This window comes from Dromaius novaehollandiae, chromosome 7, assembly GCF_036370855.1.
Source record: "Dromaius novaehollandiae isolate bDroNov1 chromosome 7, bDroNov1.hap1, whole genome shotgun sequence".
NCBI classification, from domain to species: Eukaryota; Metazoa; Chordata; class Aves; order Casuariiformes; family Dromaiidae; genus Dromaius; species Dromaius novaehollandiae.
This window is the reverse complement of record NC_088104.1, coordinates 11,800,958-11,813,834: the sequence shown is the minus strand read 5'-3', so window position 1 is coordinate 11,813,834 and position 12,877 is coordinate 11,800,958. Positions and strand designations below refer to the sequence as shown.

The 12,877-nt window shown below is 41.6% G+C and overlaps 1 protein-coding gene across 1 annotated transcript in view; it reads right to left on the bottom strand.

Moving 5' to 3' along the window:
• The window catches only part of MUC13 (mucin 13, cell surface associated), a 28,488-nt gene that overhangs the window by 1,270 nt on the left and 14,341 nt on the right, over window positions 1-12,877 (bottom strand). The window contains exons 14-22 of the mRNA XM_064514682.1: window positions 12,056-12,175; window positions 11,079-11,185; window positions 9,773-9,831; window positions 8,185-8,333; window positions 6,597-6,722; window positions 5,345-5,459; window positions 4,199-4,236; window positions 2,420-2,507; window positions 1,170-1,377 (exon numbers count right to left, since the gene is read on the bottom strand). Coding sequence (XP_064370752.1) covers window positions 1,170-1,377; window positions 2,420-2,507; window positions 4,199-4,236; window positions 5,345-5,459; window positions 6,597-6,722; window positions 8,185-8,333; window positions 9,773-9,831; window positions 11,079-11,185; window positions 12,056-12,175 — 1,010 coding nt within the window. The remainder of the gene's footprint in view (window positions 1-1,169; window positions 1,378-2,419; window positions 2,508-4,198; window positions 4,237-5,344; window positions 5,460-6,596; window positions 6,723-8,184; window positions 8,334-9,772; window positions 9,832-11,078; window positions 11,186-12,055; window positions 12,176-12,877) is intronic.

Below are 12,877 nucleotides of genomic sequence, written 5' to 3'. Positions count from 1 at the left end.
GCACATGGTGGCCCTCCCTCCAAGTGACATCAGCCCTAGTGGAAAACCAAATGTATTTTAAAGACAGATTTTCATCAGTGAAAAGTTGACATCTTTGGAAAGTTAGAAAAGTCCAAATCTATGTGATTCTGATTAAGCTATTGATACCAAAAGTATATATATGCTTTTCCTCTTTTAATTGGCAGCTTTTTTAAAAAGCTTTTTTTTAAACAACATGTTTACTGTGCTGCTCATATTTGGGGTTTAGGCCTCAATTCTGCGAAACACTGAAGTGTGTTGCAATTAAGCAGATGTTCTCCACTCAACAGGAATAGTTTCTTGCACTGCAGAGGTGGAGCTAAAATATCTTTAAAACAAGCTTTGAATGGGCAACGTATGTCCTGTTTACTGGATGCAGGCAGAACCCAGTGAATCACTCATGCCATAGTGTATCGGTCCTCAAGCCCCCTGCTCCTTCTGCAGTGCGCTTGCAGAGTACAAGGACAAAACACAGGCACTTTTTTGGAAGGCACCTTCCAGCTGATGGCATGGCTCTGCTGAACAGGCTCCCCTGTGCTCCAGCAATGCAATAGCTGTGCTTTTTCCAAGGCACTTTGCACCTTATGCAGTGCTGCAACTGCAGAGGCCCTTGCTGTGAACCACACAGCCGTGAGGGACAGTGGCAGAAGACACCAGCTCTTTGGGCAGCTGTGGTGGCTTAAACTGACCATGAAGCTGCAACTGGAAGGTGCCACTGCAGCGCCTGCTGACACTACAAACTGGTTTAAAACAAGCGCTGGTTTCGACGGCCTGTGATGCCAGCAGGGCCCCCTGTTTGCATATGTGCCTGTGCCGAAGGATGTCTTTGGCTGGTGTGGATGAATGTCCCACGGCACAGCAGACCTCTGGGCAGCCAGACTGTTGCTTCGACCTTTGCTCTGCACACATCCCTCCTATGCCTCAAGCGTGGCTACTGGGGCATTAAAAAAATCTTCTTGAGATGATTGCCAGTCTCTATATTAGGGAATTTTTTTCAGCTGCAGCTACAGCTGTCTGTTTGCCTTTATACTACTTTGGCCTTTTAGATCAAAGGAAGATGAATGGAGTGGAGCTTAGGATCCAGCAATGTCTCTGGCCCACCATACTACAGTTTGGGAAGACATTTCCCTTAGTCCTCTGTGAAGGCTTACCTCATCATCGTAATCGCTCTCCAAAGCTTTACTACTGCTGGAGTGATCCATCACATAAGGGTTGTTTGACTGATATCCTGGGTTCACGTGGCCAGAAGTAGTCTGGACTCTGGGGAACATTCTGGGCCCTGTATTGCCAGAGTCTTTTGAATTGAAATATCCCGACTGTATCAAACTCTTCTTCTCTGGATCTTTTTTGTGTTTGGATCTTCAGAGGAAACAAAAGAAGAAAGAAGGTTTCAAAAGACCTTTTAGTGTGCCTTCCATATTCAGTTGTTCCCTCCCACCTTATTTTCAATGCCCAGCCCTGTTCTGAGATATGCCACAGAAATTTTTCTAGCATACCTATTGCAAAACCCCTTGTTATCAGCGACAGAGGGCAAAGCTTGGCATCTCTTACAGGGCTAAGCTGCTAGGGGAGACAGAGGGGGACTTTGACCTCTTTCAGCTAGTTCCTGAAGTGAAGGAGTTTCTTTGACCAACGCCAGCTGTAACTACTTTTCAGAGGAGGAAATGAGGCATTCGTTAGGTCCTGTATAGAAAAGTTGCCCTCCTGCCTGCAGCCAGAGCTCGGCACTCAGACGATGCGTGTGAACTGCCTGTGCTGACCACAGTCCGTACCTCTCCCGCGCACTCAGCGCTGGCTTGTGTGCCTGCTGGTGAGCTGTGCCCGCTGCGGGAGGCCGCGCAGGAGTCTGCAGACACAAGGCAGAGGGGCTGCTTGAGTGTTCCTGTCTTTCTTATACGGGCAGAAGGGAGGAGGTGCAATGGCAACTGGGAATTAGCCAGTACGCTGGCAATAGTGAGCTGTAAAGAGATCCCTGGCTGGAAATGCCACCTATAATGAGCTGAGAGGAGCACACCAGGCCTTGCGCTGAAGTGCTAGCACGGGAAAGCTGCAGAGGTCTGAATTAGGGCCACACAGTTTTCTGATATCAGCACCATTGTTTACTCTCATCAGATGTAATATCAGCACTGGCTAGGGCAGGATTAGGATTCATGGGGTCATGTGTGTATTTGGAAAGCCTTGCTTGAAGCATTCAGGGTCTGATTCGCAGCAAGAGAGTAAATACTTCTGTGGGTGTGAAGGGTGAAAACAAATCCTAATGGCCACATGACTTAATGGACTTGTGTGCCCAAGCAGGCATGCAGGCACATTTACAATCCTGCCCCTCTCTCTAAGTTTCTGCTTAGTTCTCTAGGAAAATGCAGCAATGCCGCTTCTATTCAATCATCAGAAATACTCTTACCTTGTTAAAATGATAGTGATTGCTGTCACGAAACTCAAGATAATGGCTCCAAACACTGTACCCACTATTATAAGAATGAGTTCACTGTCTGGAAAAAACAAAGAAACAGCGATTGAAAATTCATGGCAAGTATTGAAGACCTGTCTCTCCTCTTGCTGTTTAAAAGAAGGAAAAAAAAGGCAAAAAAGAAAAGAGAGAGGAAGTGAAAATGCTTATTTCCTTTGTGAAGAAACTGCCAGGACAGTGTTTATACCCTACCCTATAAGCCCTTCATGTATGCAGTTTTTCAGAGAAGCAGGTAAATGTTTCAATGCAGGACTGGGGCCTGCCACTGCAGAGTACCTCAGCTGGATATTCCCTACACTCCTCCTTCCATGGTTCTTCCCTTTTCTCTACCTCATCTCTCTTCTTGGACTGCATGAAGAAAACCTCATCCATGAAGGAGGAAAAATAGCTAGTTGAGAAGAAATTAAAATATGCACCTGCTCAACCTATTTCTACATTTTTTGATGATGGAAACAGAAAAAAAAAAAAAACACACAACGTTCCTGTTTCCACTCTATGAAGTATCAAGGAAAAACTAAATCATCCTAGAACAAGACAGACAAAAATGAATTTCTTCCATTTTTTGTGCATGAGTTTGCATGTATATGAATTTCAAACCAGGTCTATGCTGGACATGCCACAAAGGGAAGACAGTATAACTTTGTGGTTAAAGAACAAGCCATAGGGCATTAAGATTCCCAAAACTTTCTCAGGAAAAACATGTTCCATGGGATGAAAAATATCCTTCCTGAGAAGCATTCACAGGAAAGCTTCTCTGTGCTGCACTACAACTACCATTAGCCAATCTCCAAACTCTCTAGGCAAAAAAAGAACAAACAAATAAACAAAAAAAAAACAGAAAAAAATCTTTAAGATCTCATAGCTACAGACATGGGGTTGTTAAACACATAGCAGTTAAAGACTGAAGTAGTGTGAGACTTTGAAGGGCCACATAAAGTTACACACTTTGCTCAAATAAAGCCAAAGGAGTTGTGAGAAGTGAAGAACCACAAGTGCTTGTTTTTCAGTCTGCCTTTGTCTGCACTGGATGTTCTCAGTTTAGCCACATGCAAACACAAGCAGGGGTGGATGCCCTTTCCTAATCTGTACGACAGTGGAAAGTGGAACAGGTGCAGATAAGAGCTGTAAAACTGACTCCAAAAATGGGAAAAAGCTTTGGAAGGCCAGTCTCATTAGCTTCTCCAAACTAATACAATTATGAGATGACACAATCAGGGCCATCATTTCTACACTGGAAGAGAATACTAGATATTATGCAGTATTTGCAAGGTAAAGCACAAAAAAGAACCAACGGTTGGGCATTAAAGCAGAAACATTTCAAATGAGAGTAATTTACTGATGTTAAATAGACAGGAATAACTAATCCTTTGGTGGTGCCAGGTTCAGCACTGCACGATATCTTCAGATGAGGACTAAATGCTTTTCTGTCAAATAACCTGTGTATGACTAAAAGCTATTGGGATTAATGCAGGGGTCATTAGATGAAATGCTACTGTTTGCCTGAACATGGGATTTCAGTAGAATTATTCCTTCCAGACAGCACTGGAATATCACTCATCCTTTTCTAACGTTTTCCTGTCATCAGTATAGGATGGTGGTGCTACTAAAGGCTGCTACTTGTTGTTTTTGTTATCTCAGGCCCTGCTCAGCAGGATAAACATGACTGAGATTTTTTCTGTGCAATAACTAAACATCAGAAATTCTTGTACTTACTGTTCTTACAGTTGTCTCCAGCGTAGCCCACTGCACAACTGTATGAGAGTTGAAGAAGGGAAAGAAAGAAAACACTTAATGTCATTCAGCAGATGATCACAAAGCAATAGCATACTTCCACCCTTTACCAACAATTTCTCTGCAAGGTGAGCTCATCATGGGTTTCCTCTTTGATGTCGTCTTAATACCAAAGTGTTTTGTTTCTTTCTTAGAGGGAAACAACTGAGGAGCAGGAATTGCTGAGATTTTCAGTATGATTGGTGAGCTGGGCACTCAAAGTTTCAGGTTCTCAGCCTGAAATACGTTAAAAGCACCTAATTTCTCCAGAAGAATTAAGCCCTATACCTCTGAGCTGCTTGGAATTGCTACCCACTGGTGAAAAGTGCTGTCTTAGTCAGTGGCCTCAGTAGAAGACCAGTAGGGGTTGACAGCTCTTCTTCTTCCTCCCATACTAGTTTCTGATGTTTACATTATACTGATTTTATGGCAAAAGTGGTTCTGCTCTGCATGTAGCAGCAACAACAACAAAAGGAGCTGAACTGACAGATGGGGGGAGTAAGGTCCCTCTGTTGATCCATGGGAGTGCAGCACAACTGGTGACCTACTCAGCTCCACCAACAAAAAACCCTGCTCTGTTCTGATCCTGAGCTGACAGAAATGTCTGCAAAGGAAAAACCAACATGAAATAATAGAGGTCTGACATTTATCAGGGAACAGAGTCCCCGTGGATATCAACGGGAAACCTTCCATGGCTTTCAGGCAATTTTTGCTCTACTGCTTGTTGGTTATGAAGGGCTTCAGCATCCAAGTTGCCATGGATCAGTTGTTACTTGGAGGGAATAGGTTATGTTCATGTGGGCAACCCACAAAATGAGTGTGAGGTAGTCTATCCTCTTCATTGACTCACACATGACCTTGGATCACCTTGACTTTCCTCCGAGGTGTTACGAGTGCACATCAAGAGCTAATGCCAAGCAGAAGAAATGCCATAACTTGTGACATCGTGGAAATTTGTCCACGTGCTGACCACCTTAGCGACCTCTCTGACTGGCATAGCTTCAGGCTGTTCTTCTAGAGTTTCACCCTCTTTTAGATGTTCTTCTCCCCTATCTTTGCCTATAACATAGGAAGAAGCTGAGTACTCACGGCACACATCTGCCGTCGTCCTTCATTTTGAAATTGATCAAACATTTGCATGTTGGGATCCCACTTTCTTTTGCACAGTACTTGTTGTTGGCTACAGAACACTCACTATTGCAATCTGCATTTTCAGAGGGAAAAAATATGGAGTGAGTTGAAAGTAACCCTGAAAAATCAAAAATGGAGAACACTATCTTGGGAGTATTTCTATTTCCTAATGATTCTATAAAACCTGGGACAATTCACCTTATTTTTCATTGCACTGTAAACACACACAACTTTTTTGTACTTAAAAGCAACAAAATGGCCTTTTTAGGGTTACACCTATGTAGAACAGGAACTGAACTATCAGAGCACAAAATCAGAAGTAAACAATCATTGTTCAAATGACTCAGTTTCATAGCTTGAAATGAAAATCTAGGTAGGCTGCTTCTTACAGTGGGCAACCCAATGGCCTGCAGTCTGTTACCACAGTGGATGATTTATACTGCAAACGATCTGAAACTGGGTCAGATGTAGACAGATTAGGTGCCACAAAGGCCTGTATCTCACATCTCACTGGCCTTCATTGTAACCAGCTCTCATGATTTTATCCTGAGTGTTTGCAATATTTATCATTTTTCTTAAAATCGCATATCTTAGGCTTTTTCTATGGCATGAGAAAATAAGGTACATGTCAGGGTTGTGGAGGATAGCTACAAAATATAAACAGAGGTCTCTCTAAAAGATTTAAAACCAACCTAAAAATCATGTAACTCATACACACTACAAAAATCTTTCAAAATGCAGGTAATGCAACAATCCCAGAAGCACCAAAAATGGACAGTGCTTTGTTTAACAGATCATTGTGCTGCACTCAGACTTCCACCCCTGTCTCCAGGTAACATGTGGAGATTATTTCCAAAATATGTCCTGGCAGATAAGGCTGTAGGATTCATTTGGTTCCACTCTTTGCCCATTTAGGTTTCAGTTCTTACCCAGAGTTTAACAATGCATTTAAACAGTTACCTGCCGATTTCAGTGGTCATTTTCACAGGCTTTAGTGATTTATTCTATTGGGATAGAATTATGGATGTATTGAAAGTGTTGAAAGTTGCAGGTATGTTTTTCTATGACTTGCTTAATAAGACAGATATTCCCTGATTTTTGGAGTTACATGAGCTCAGCACATCTGAGAGATCCCCTTACCAAACTGGGACTGAGAAAGGGCATAACCAGGCATTACATTCCAGGATCAGTAAAGTAGCAAAGCTCTTACCTGAACAAGAACGGTCATCCCAAGCTGTCTTTGAATAATTACTTTTGCAAGTGCACTCTGGATATGTAGCTTCCTGGCAGTCTGTGGTGTTGAGATCGCATTGAAAAACAGCACAATAGGTTGTAGCTTTAAAAGAGAAACAGTCAGGAAGCAAACCTTAGTACCAATAATATCCTTTCATAGGAAGCAGGTCACTTGGTCAGCAAATCATAAAACAGTTATTTAGTAATTCTGAAAAAAAAAACCTTTTAAGCCCTTTTTTGGACATCAATACTTCATGCATTTTGAGCAACTCTTTCTTTTCCCTTGCTCTTTCCCAGTCAAGGTTCTGTTTCCATCACACCTTCTGACCTTTTGCTTTTCAGACTCCTATAACTGCCTCCAAGCCATCCCGCTGCCACAGTCCAGGAAGAGGGAAGCTCTACCCATAAGTTCATATTCTGAACACTAATTTTCTGACTCACCTTTAAAATAACACACACAAAAACCCCACTATCCCCTTAGCATTTTTCACAGCTGACCCAGATCCCCCCAAGTTCTGCACAGATAATAAAAGGTTATGGGCATGCAGCTTGTTGCATGAGAAATGGTAGCATGCTGTTTGTCGAGCAGGTTGCTCATCACAGATCCATGAGCCAGTAACACCTGCTTCCCACACAGATGTGGCAATGGTTTACAAAGTGTGGCAGATGGCATGCAGTGAAGGGATATGATTGCTCTGGTCCTTTGTGAGCGGTCATTTTTTTCTGTTTCCCCCTCACATTTAGGACGAGGACATAGAAAATGTCGTAGGCTGAGGCAGATACAGTCACCTCAGAGGCCAAACTCAGCCTATAAGCCATGAACTGGACTTCTTTAATTATTAGCTATGTCTTTTTCTAAAGCTAAATACAAAATAGGAACATCTTAAACAAAAAGTGAGAAAAAATTCTTATTTTATTTACAAAATATCTTTTAAGTATTACAATTTTTAATAACGCAACGCTTTACTGGCTTAGACCAAGAAGTCACTTAGTTCAGTACCTAATCACTGAGGCCTCATTTCTAGAAAGAATTTATTTGTGTACCTCCCTCAGGCTGACTGAAGAAAGCACTGGGGCACACACACCTCTGTTTTCCTCCATAAGAATGCCTAGAAATAGCCTATCTCAGATACTTGATAAAGCACGAGACAGAATATCTTGGTCAATTATGGAAGAAGCAGAGTCTACAGAAAGTTGCATCCAATTTTGCCAGTAAAACACTGGCTTATTCTCTGAAGCACAATATATCTCTGTATATATTTTGGCCTGTTTCCCCAGTCACTTAACACTCAGCAAGTTAAAACCAATGTGCCATTACTTACTTGGGAATAAGTATTTTCCATCTTTTTTCTACACAGGAAATAGAAAGTCTTAATAAGACAAAAAAAAACCCTAGCAATAAACGGTTGAGTTTTCAAAATTGCCTAAGATTGAACACTCTGATTATTAAAACCAGCAAGGCTTATGCTTTTAAGGGCTTTGCTGCACACAGAAGTGTCCTAACCAGCTTTGAAGATAGGAACTTCTGCTCCTAGTAATTACTTCTACACTGAGGAATTACATACCTCTGTATGCAGTGATGTTATCTGAATCTTCTACTGCTGCATCTATTGCTGAAGTAACTGTTTCATTTGTTACATTTGAGCCCTCTGCAAAGATGTTCATCACCGTTATGCTCATTGGAGTATCCACTGACCTCTTGCTGAGTGAAGGTCTGAAAAGTACAGATAATGTCATTTTAAAGTCTCATATAGTCCATATGGTAGCAAGCTAGATGCAAAGACAACAGAAGATTTCTGCCAAATCTCCCTCTCTCCCCTAACTCCTTTCATCACACAATGTAGGTAGTTACTAAGACACCTGAAAATGAGTTCAAGCTCAGGAGTCCATTAGTGGCCATCTTCCTGCTAAATGCAGATGTAAATGGATAGCTGGTAGGTAAAGGCTGTTGGGTTTGATGCTAACAACGTCACTCTCTTGTGTGCCGTTGGCATAAAACTGGTGGGTTTTTACTGGGCCAGCCTCAGGCCAGCTGCTATGAGGAGCACCTCATCTGTTAGACCCCAGCCTCATGCTCACACCAGGCTGTGGTGTCTCCCAGGACTGAATTGGAGAGCCCATCCTGAAGTGTGGTGATGAGAATTCAGGGTATGATTGCAGTGAAGTCAAAGGGTCTGTTTGCCCTGTAGAGGTACCTATGTTAACTTCAAGCTAGCTGGATCAGGTTCCGACAGTGACCTCCCTGATGACAGGGAGCACAGCAGGGGCTACCTTGCTCCTCAGCCGAACTCCATGCTGCTGGAATACACACACAGATACCTTTAAGTGGTAGACTGCTGTAGTGCCTTAAGATGTTACCATGCCCCATGTGTTTGTCATAACCCTTCTGCTGGAAATTACTGCCCTCACAACTCTGCTAATACAACAGTCTGCTTAACTGCTTAAGCTACCAGGTTAGCTGGAAGGGTTTAGACTTCGTGTGCGCCAGCATGCCTGGTGTTGCTTCATGTGGATTAGGGAGCGCTCACAGAGAAGGCAGCAGAGCTCTGGGGCAGTAAACTCTAATAGATGGGGATGGGAAGAGAGGGATATCTTGCAGTCTCCACCTAGATCAGCAGAGGACCTATGCCCACAGTCACCACAGTCCATTCAATAACCTCTTTGCTCAGCTTGCCATCAGGAGAGACCAGTAAGTGCAAAATTAGATGCAGTGGGCTTCTGTGATGAGGGCATTTCTTAGATTAAACTGGGACTCCAAGTTGGACTTTGCTGATTTCTCTTCAAAGGAACTTCAGAGTTAACTGCTACAATTTCAAAGACATGTCAGACATCACAGGGACAAAACTGTCTAGTTATTAGCACAGTGCTATATCCTACATGACATTAAAAGTGGGAGATCTACTATGGAGCTGCCTCAGCCAGCCCACTTCACAAGCACACTGGAAATCTCTGGGATAAAAATGGGGCCAGCATTGCTGAAACTTTAAAAATACCCCCAAAATGCCTCATTTAACAGCAGCCACACTGAACTGGGCTCATCCCATATCCTTCCTTGAGCCAAGTACTCCACAGGAAACGTATTAACAAGGAGTGTGCAGGAAGGACAGAAAGCAGCTTCATACGCTGTGCAAAAACCCCAACTGGCAAACTTACTGAATTTGCACGATTACAGTCTGTCCAAAGCTTGTCTCAGTTCTGAAAGCATTCCTAAACTATAAAAAATAAATGAATTAGAATTATGGGTGAGCAGAAACATAGACTGAAATCACATGAAACACTGAGACCTCAATCCTAAGAGAAAGACCTAGACCATGCTACTACAGGCAAAAATGAAGCGAGGTGACCAGTCACATCTGCTGTGCAAGACACTGCAGCAGCAGAGGAGCTGTGGGGTGTAAAACAGGAAATACGGGAGAGCAGTGAGGGAATGGGGAGACATGAGTCGAACAAATGTCACGCAGTGCATGGCGGCTGACTAGCTGGTGAGCTACAGGTACTCCCTCACCAACTCACATCTCAGAAGGAGGCCAGTGAGTTAAAACTGCAGATCATTTACTTCTGTAGCTATGTCATGAAACAATGTAAGACAAAAAAATGGGGAAAATATCTTTTAACATTATGGAGGGGGACATTTTTTGGTTAACTTCAAAAAAAAATCATGAGAAGTAATAGAATAACAGGAAGAATTTGATAACTATTTCAATGACTTCTGATTAACATTTGGCAAATATTTTCTCACCAGTTCTCTGGTCAAGGGAAATATCTCTCCTTCCTCACTTCCAGAAAATTACATAAAATCCATGGTCTCAGCGTGGCAGTATAAATTTATCAATTAGTCCTACTTCCCAGGAAATCCATTACAAAACTTCATCTATAATTGCAGCACACTCAAGGTCTGTAATATCCTTTTCATTAGTAGCGTTAAAATACTAATACTAGTATGCTTATGGAAGAGGCTTATTATTTAGGTATTTAGACACAGCTGGACAGTCATTCTGAAAAGCTTGTGCTGTATGGAAACAATAGCTTTCTCTAAAAAAATGGTTTTTATTTTTACTCATACCACTGAGTGTTATGTAGCCCTCAGCAAACAGCAGAGATCAGAAACTAAATGGGCTGGAAAACTGCTCAGCCTCATGGTTGCTGGGAGGGAATAGTGAAAGATGGGGAACAATTATATATGAGATCTTCCCAGTACAAAAGTAACACTACAAATGCACTACCTGATCTCAGATACATCCCTTCACTTCATTAAGAGCCATGCATGTACTCATCTGAGGGTAAAATTCAGCTCTTGTATGAATAGGTTTAAACTAGTACAAAGCATTCTTTGAAGGAAGTAGTTTCCTCAGGTGAAACTATCTTAGGCTCCACTTTATAGGCAGCGTGTATCCCCTCTGCATCTCGTTCAAGAAAGCATTAAATATACATGAAAGGTTTAGAAAATAAAGCCACTCACAAATGCTGTTACAAAGAGGAACACTTCTTCATACAATGTGGAGTTTACCAGTTCAACGCTAGCACTGTAAGACAGCTGCAGTGTAATGAGCCCTGGGAATATCGACCCTGCAAGGAGAACAAAGGATATGAAGTAATTAGAAAGCATTTAAGGAGGGTTTCATCATGGGGTTCTCCAGGCTTCAGAGATGAGAAGATACATCACAGAGATCAATCTTTGCTAATTTTCATATAATGGAGGAATAGTATGCACATTCCTGCCTGGCAGGCAGGATTCTGGGCCCAGCCAAACTGGCCTGGTTATGCAGTTTGAATAATGCTAAACTGTAAGCATGGTCTGAAGCTAACAAACGACTTTGCTCATCTAAGGTGTTACAGCATTTAGTGGGACAAATATCTATATTAAGGACTCTAAACCTGCAGCCAGAGCCACTAATCAGCTGGCATGGTTTAGCATTTCTGAAGAAGCAATTCAGTGTCTACCTCCTTCTTTAGGCTCACAAGTAAATTTGAGAATTGTGCCTACTGGCACTTAAATGAGGCCCCATTTCCACGCATGCTTGCCCCTCAGCCCTTCCTCAGAAATGCACTTCAACAGCACTGTGATGAGTGCATGGCAGTAGGGAAAATCAAGCCAGTTGTTCAGAGGTCTACATGGGTTTGGGTTTTGTAAAGTCTTGACCATAACTATTGATGTCGGGTTTACACTAGGATTTCTTCCTCCTTTTCACACACTTTAATCTCCAGGGAATGCACCTTCTTTTTCTAGCATAGTAACCTCTTTGGCTGCAATACTGTTTTGTGAGATAATAATCTAGGTCACTGTAGCAGTGGCAGGCTGCAGAGCAAGCATTATTCAGCAGTCACTTTCCCAGACTGGTTATGTTTTCAGTTATAACGTCAGAACAAGGGATATGGGAGGATAAACTCTCTTAAGCAGTTATGTGAGGTAACAGAGATCACCCTTCTGCAACTCACCTTTGTGACAATCCGTGTTATTATAGTACAATCCATATGGGCACAGGCAAGTGTAAATGCTATGTAGAGCAATACATTTAGCTGCATTATCTCCACATGGTTTTGAACTACAGATGTCCCCTGATACAAAGATGAAAGATATTGACATCAGGATTTATATGAAATTGCACTAGTTAGCAAATGTAGTCTATTACATAGTCTATATATCTTTTTTAAAGGAAACTACCAAATAAATTTTGTAGAGTTTAGATACAATTAAACATTGCATTGCTATGTCTTGTTTCTTTAATGTCTATATAGTAACTGTTTTCCCTACACAACCCAGCAAGACATCACAATGAGGATGCAGAATAAGGCTGAAATTAATTTTCTATCATATTGATCACTCACAATCTAGGTCTACTTAGTACAGCTAAAACCAAAACAAACAAACCACAGCATATGTAAACACTTGAAATACTAGTAGTGCTAAGGGAAAACTTTCTGATAAACTTTCTCCCCAGAAATTAGATTCTGTGAGGCAGCTAGCCTGGAAAGATGCACAGCAATAAGCAAGAGAAAACTTAGAAAGATGTACTAACAAATCCAAAGGGAGAAAAAAAGACGTAGGGAGCAGCAGGATACTAGAACAATCCCAATAATTCTGTAAATAGATTTAATTTTTATAGAGTATAGTCTTTGCTTTAAATGGTTGTTGGTATACTTTTTTCCTAAGTAATTTTAAGTTACATAAGTATTTATAAGTAATTTAAGTATTTATGTAAGATATATCAGTAATTTAATTAGTTTATAAGTAATTATAACTTATATTTTTATATCTTA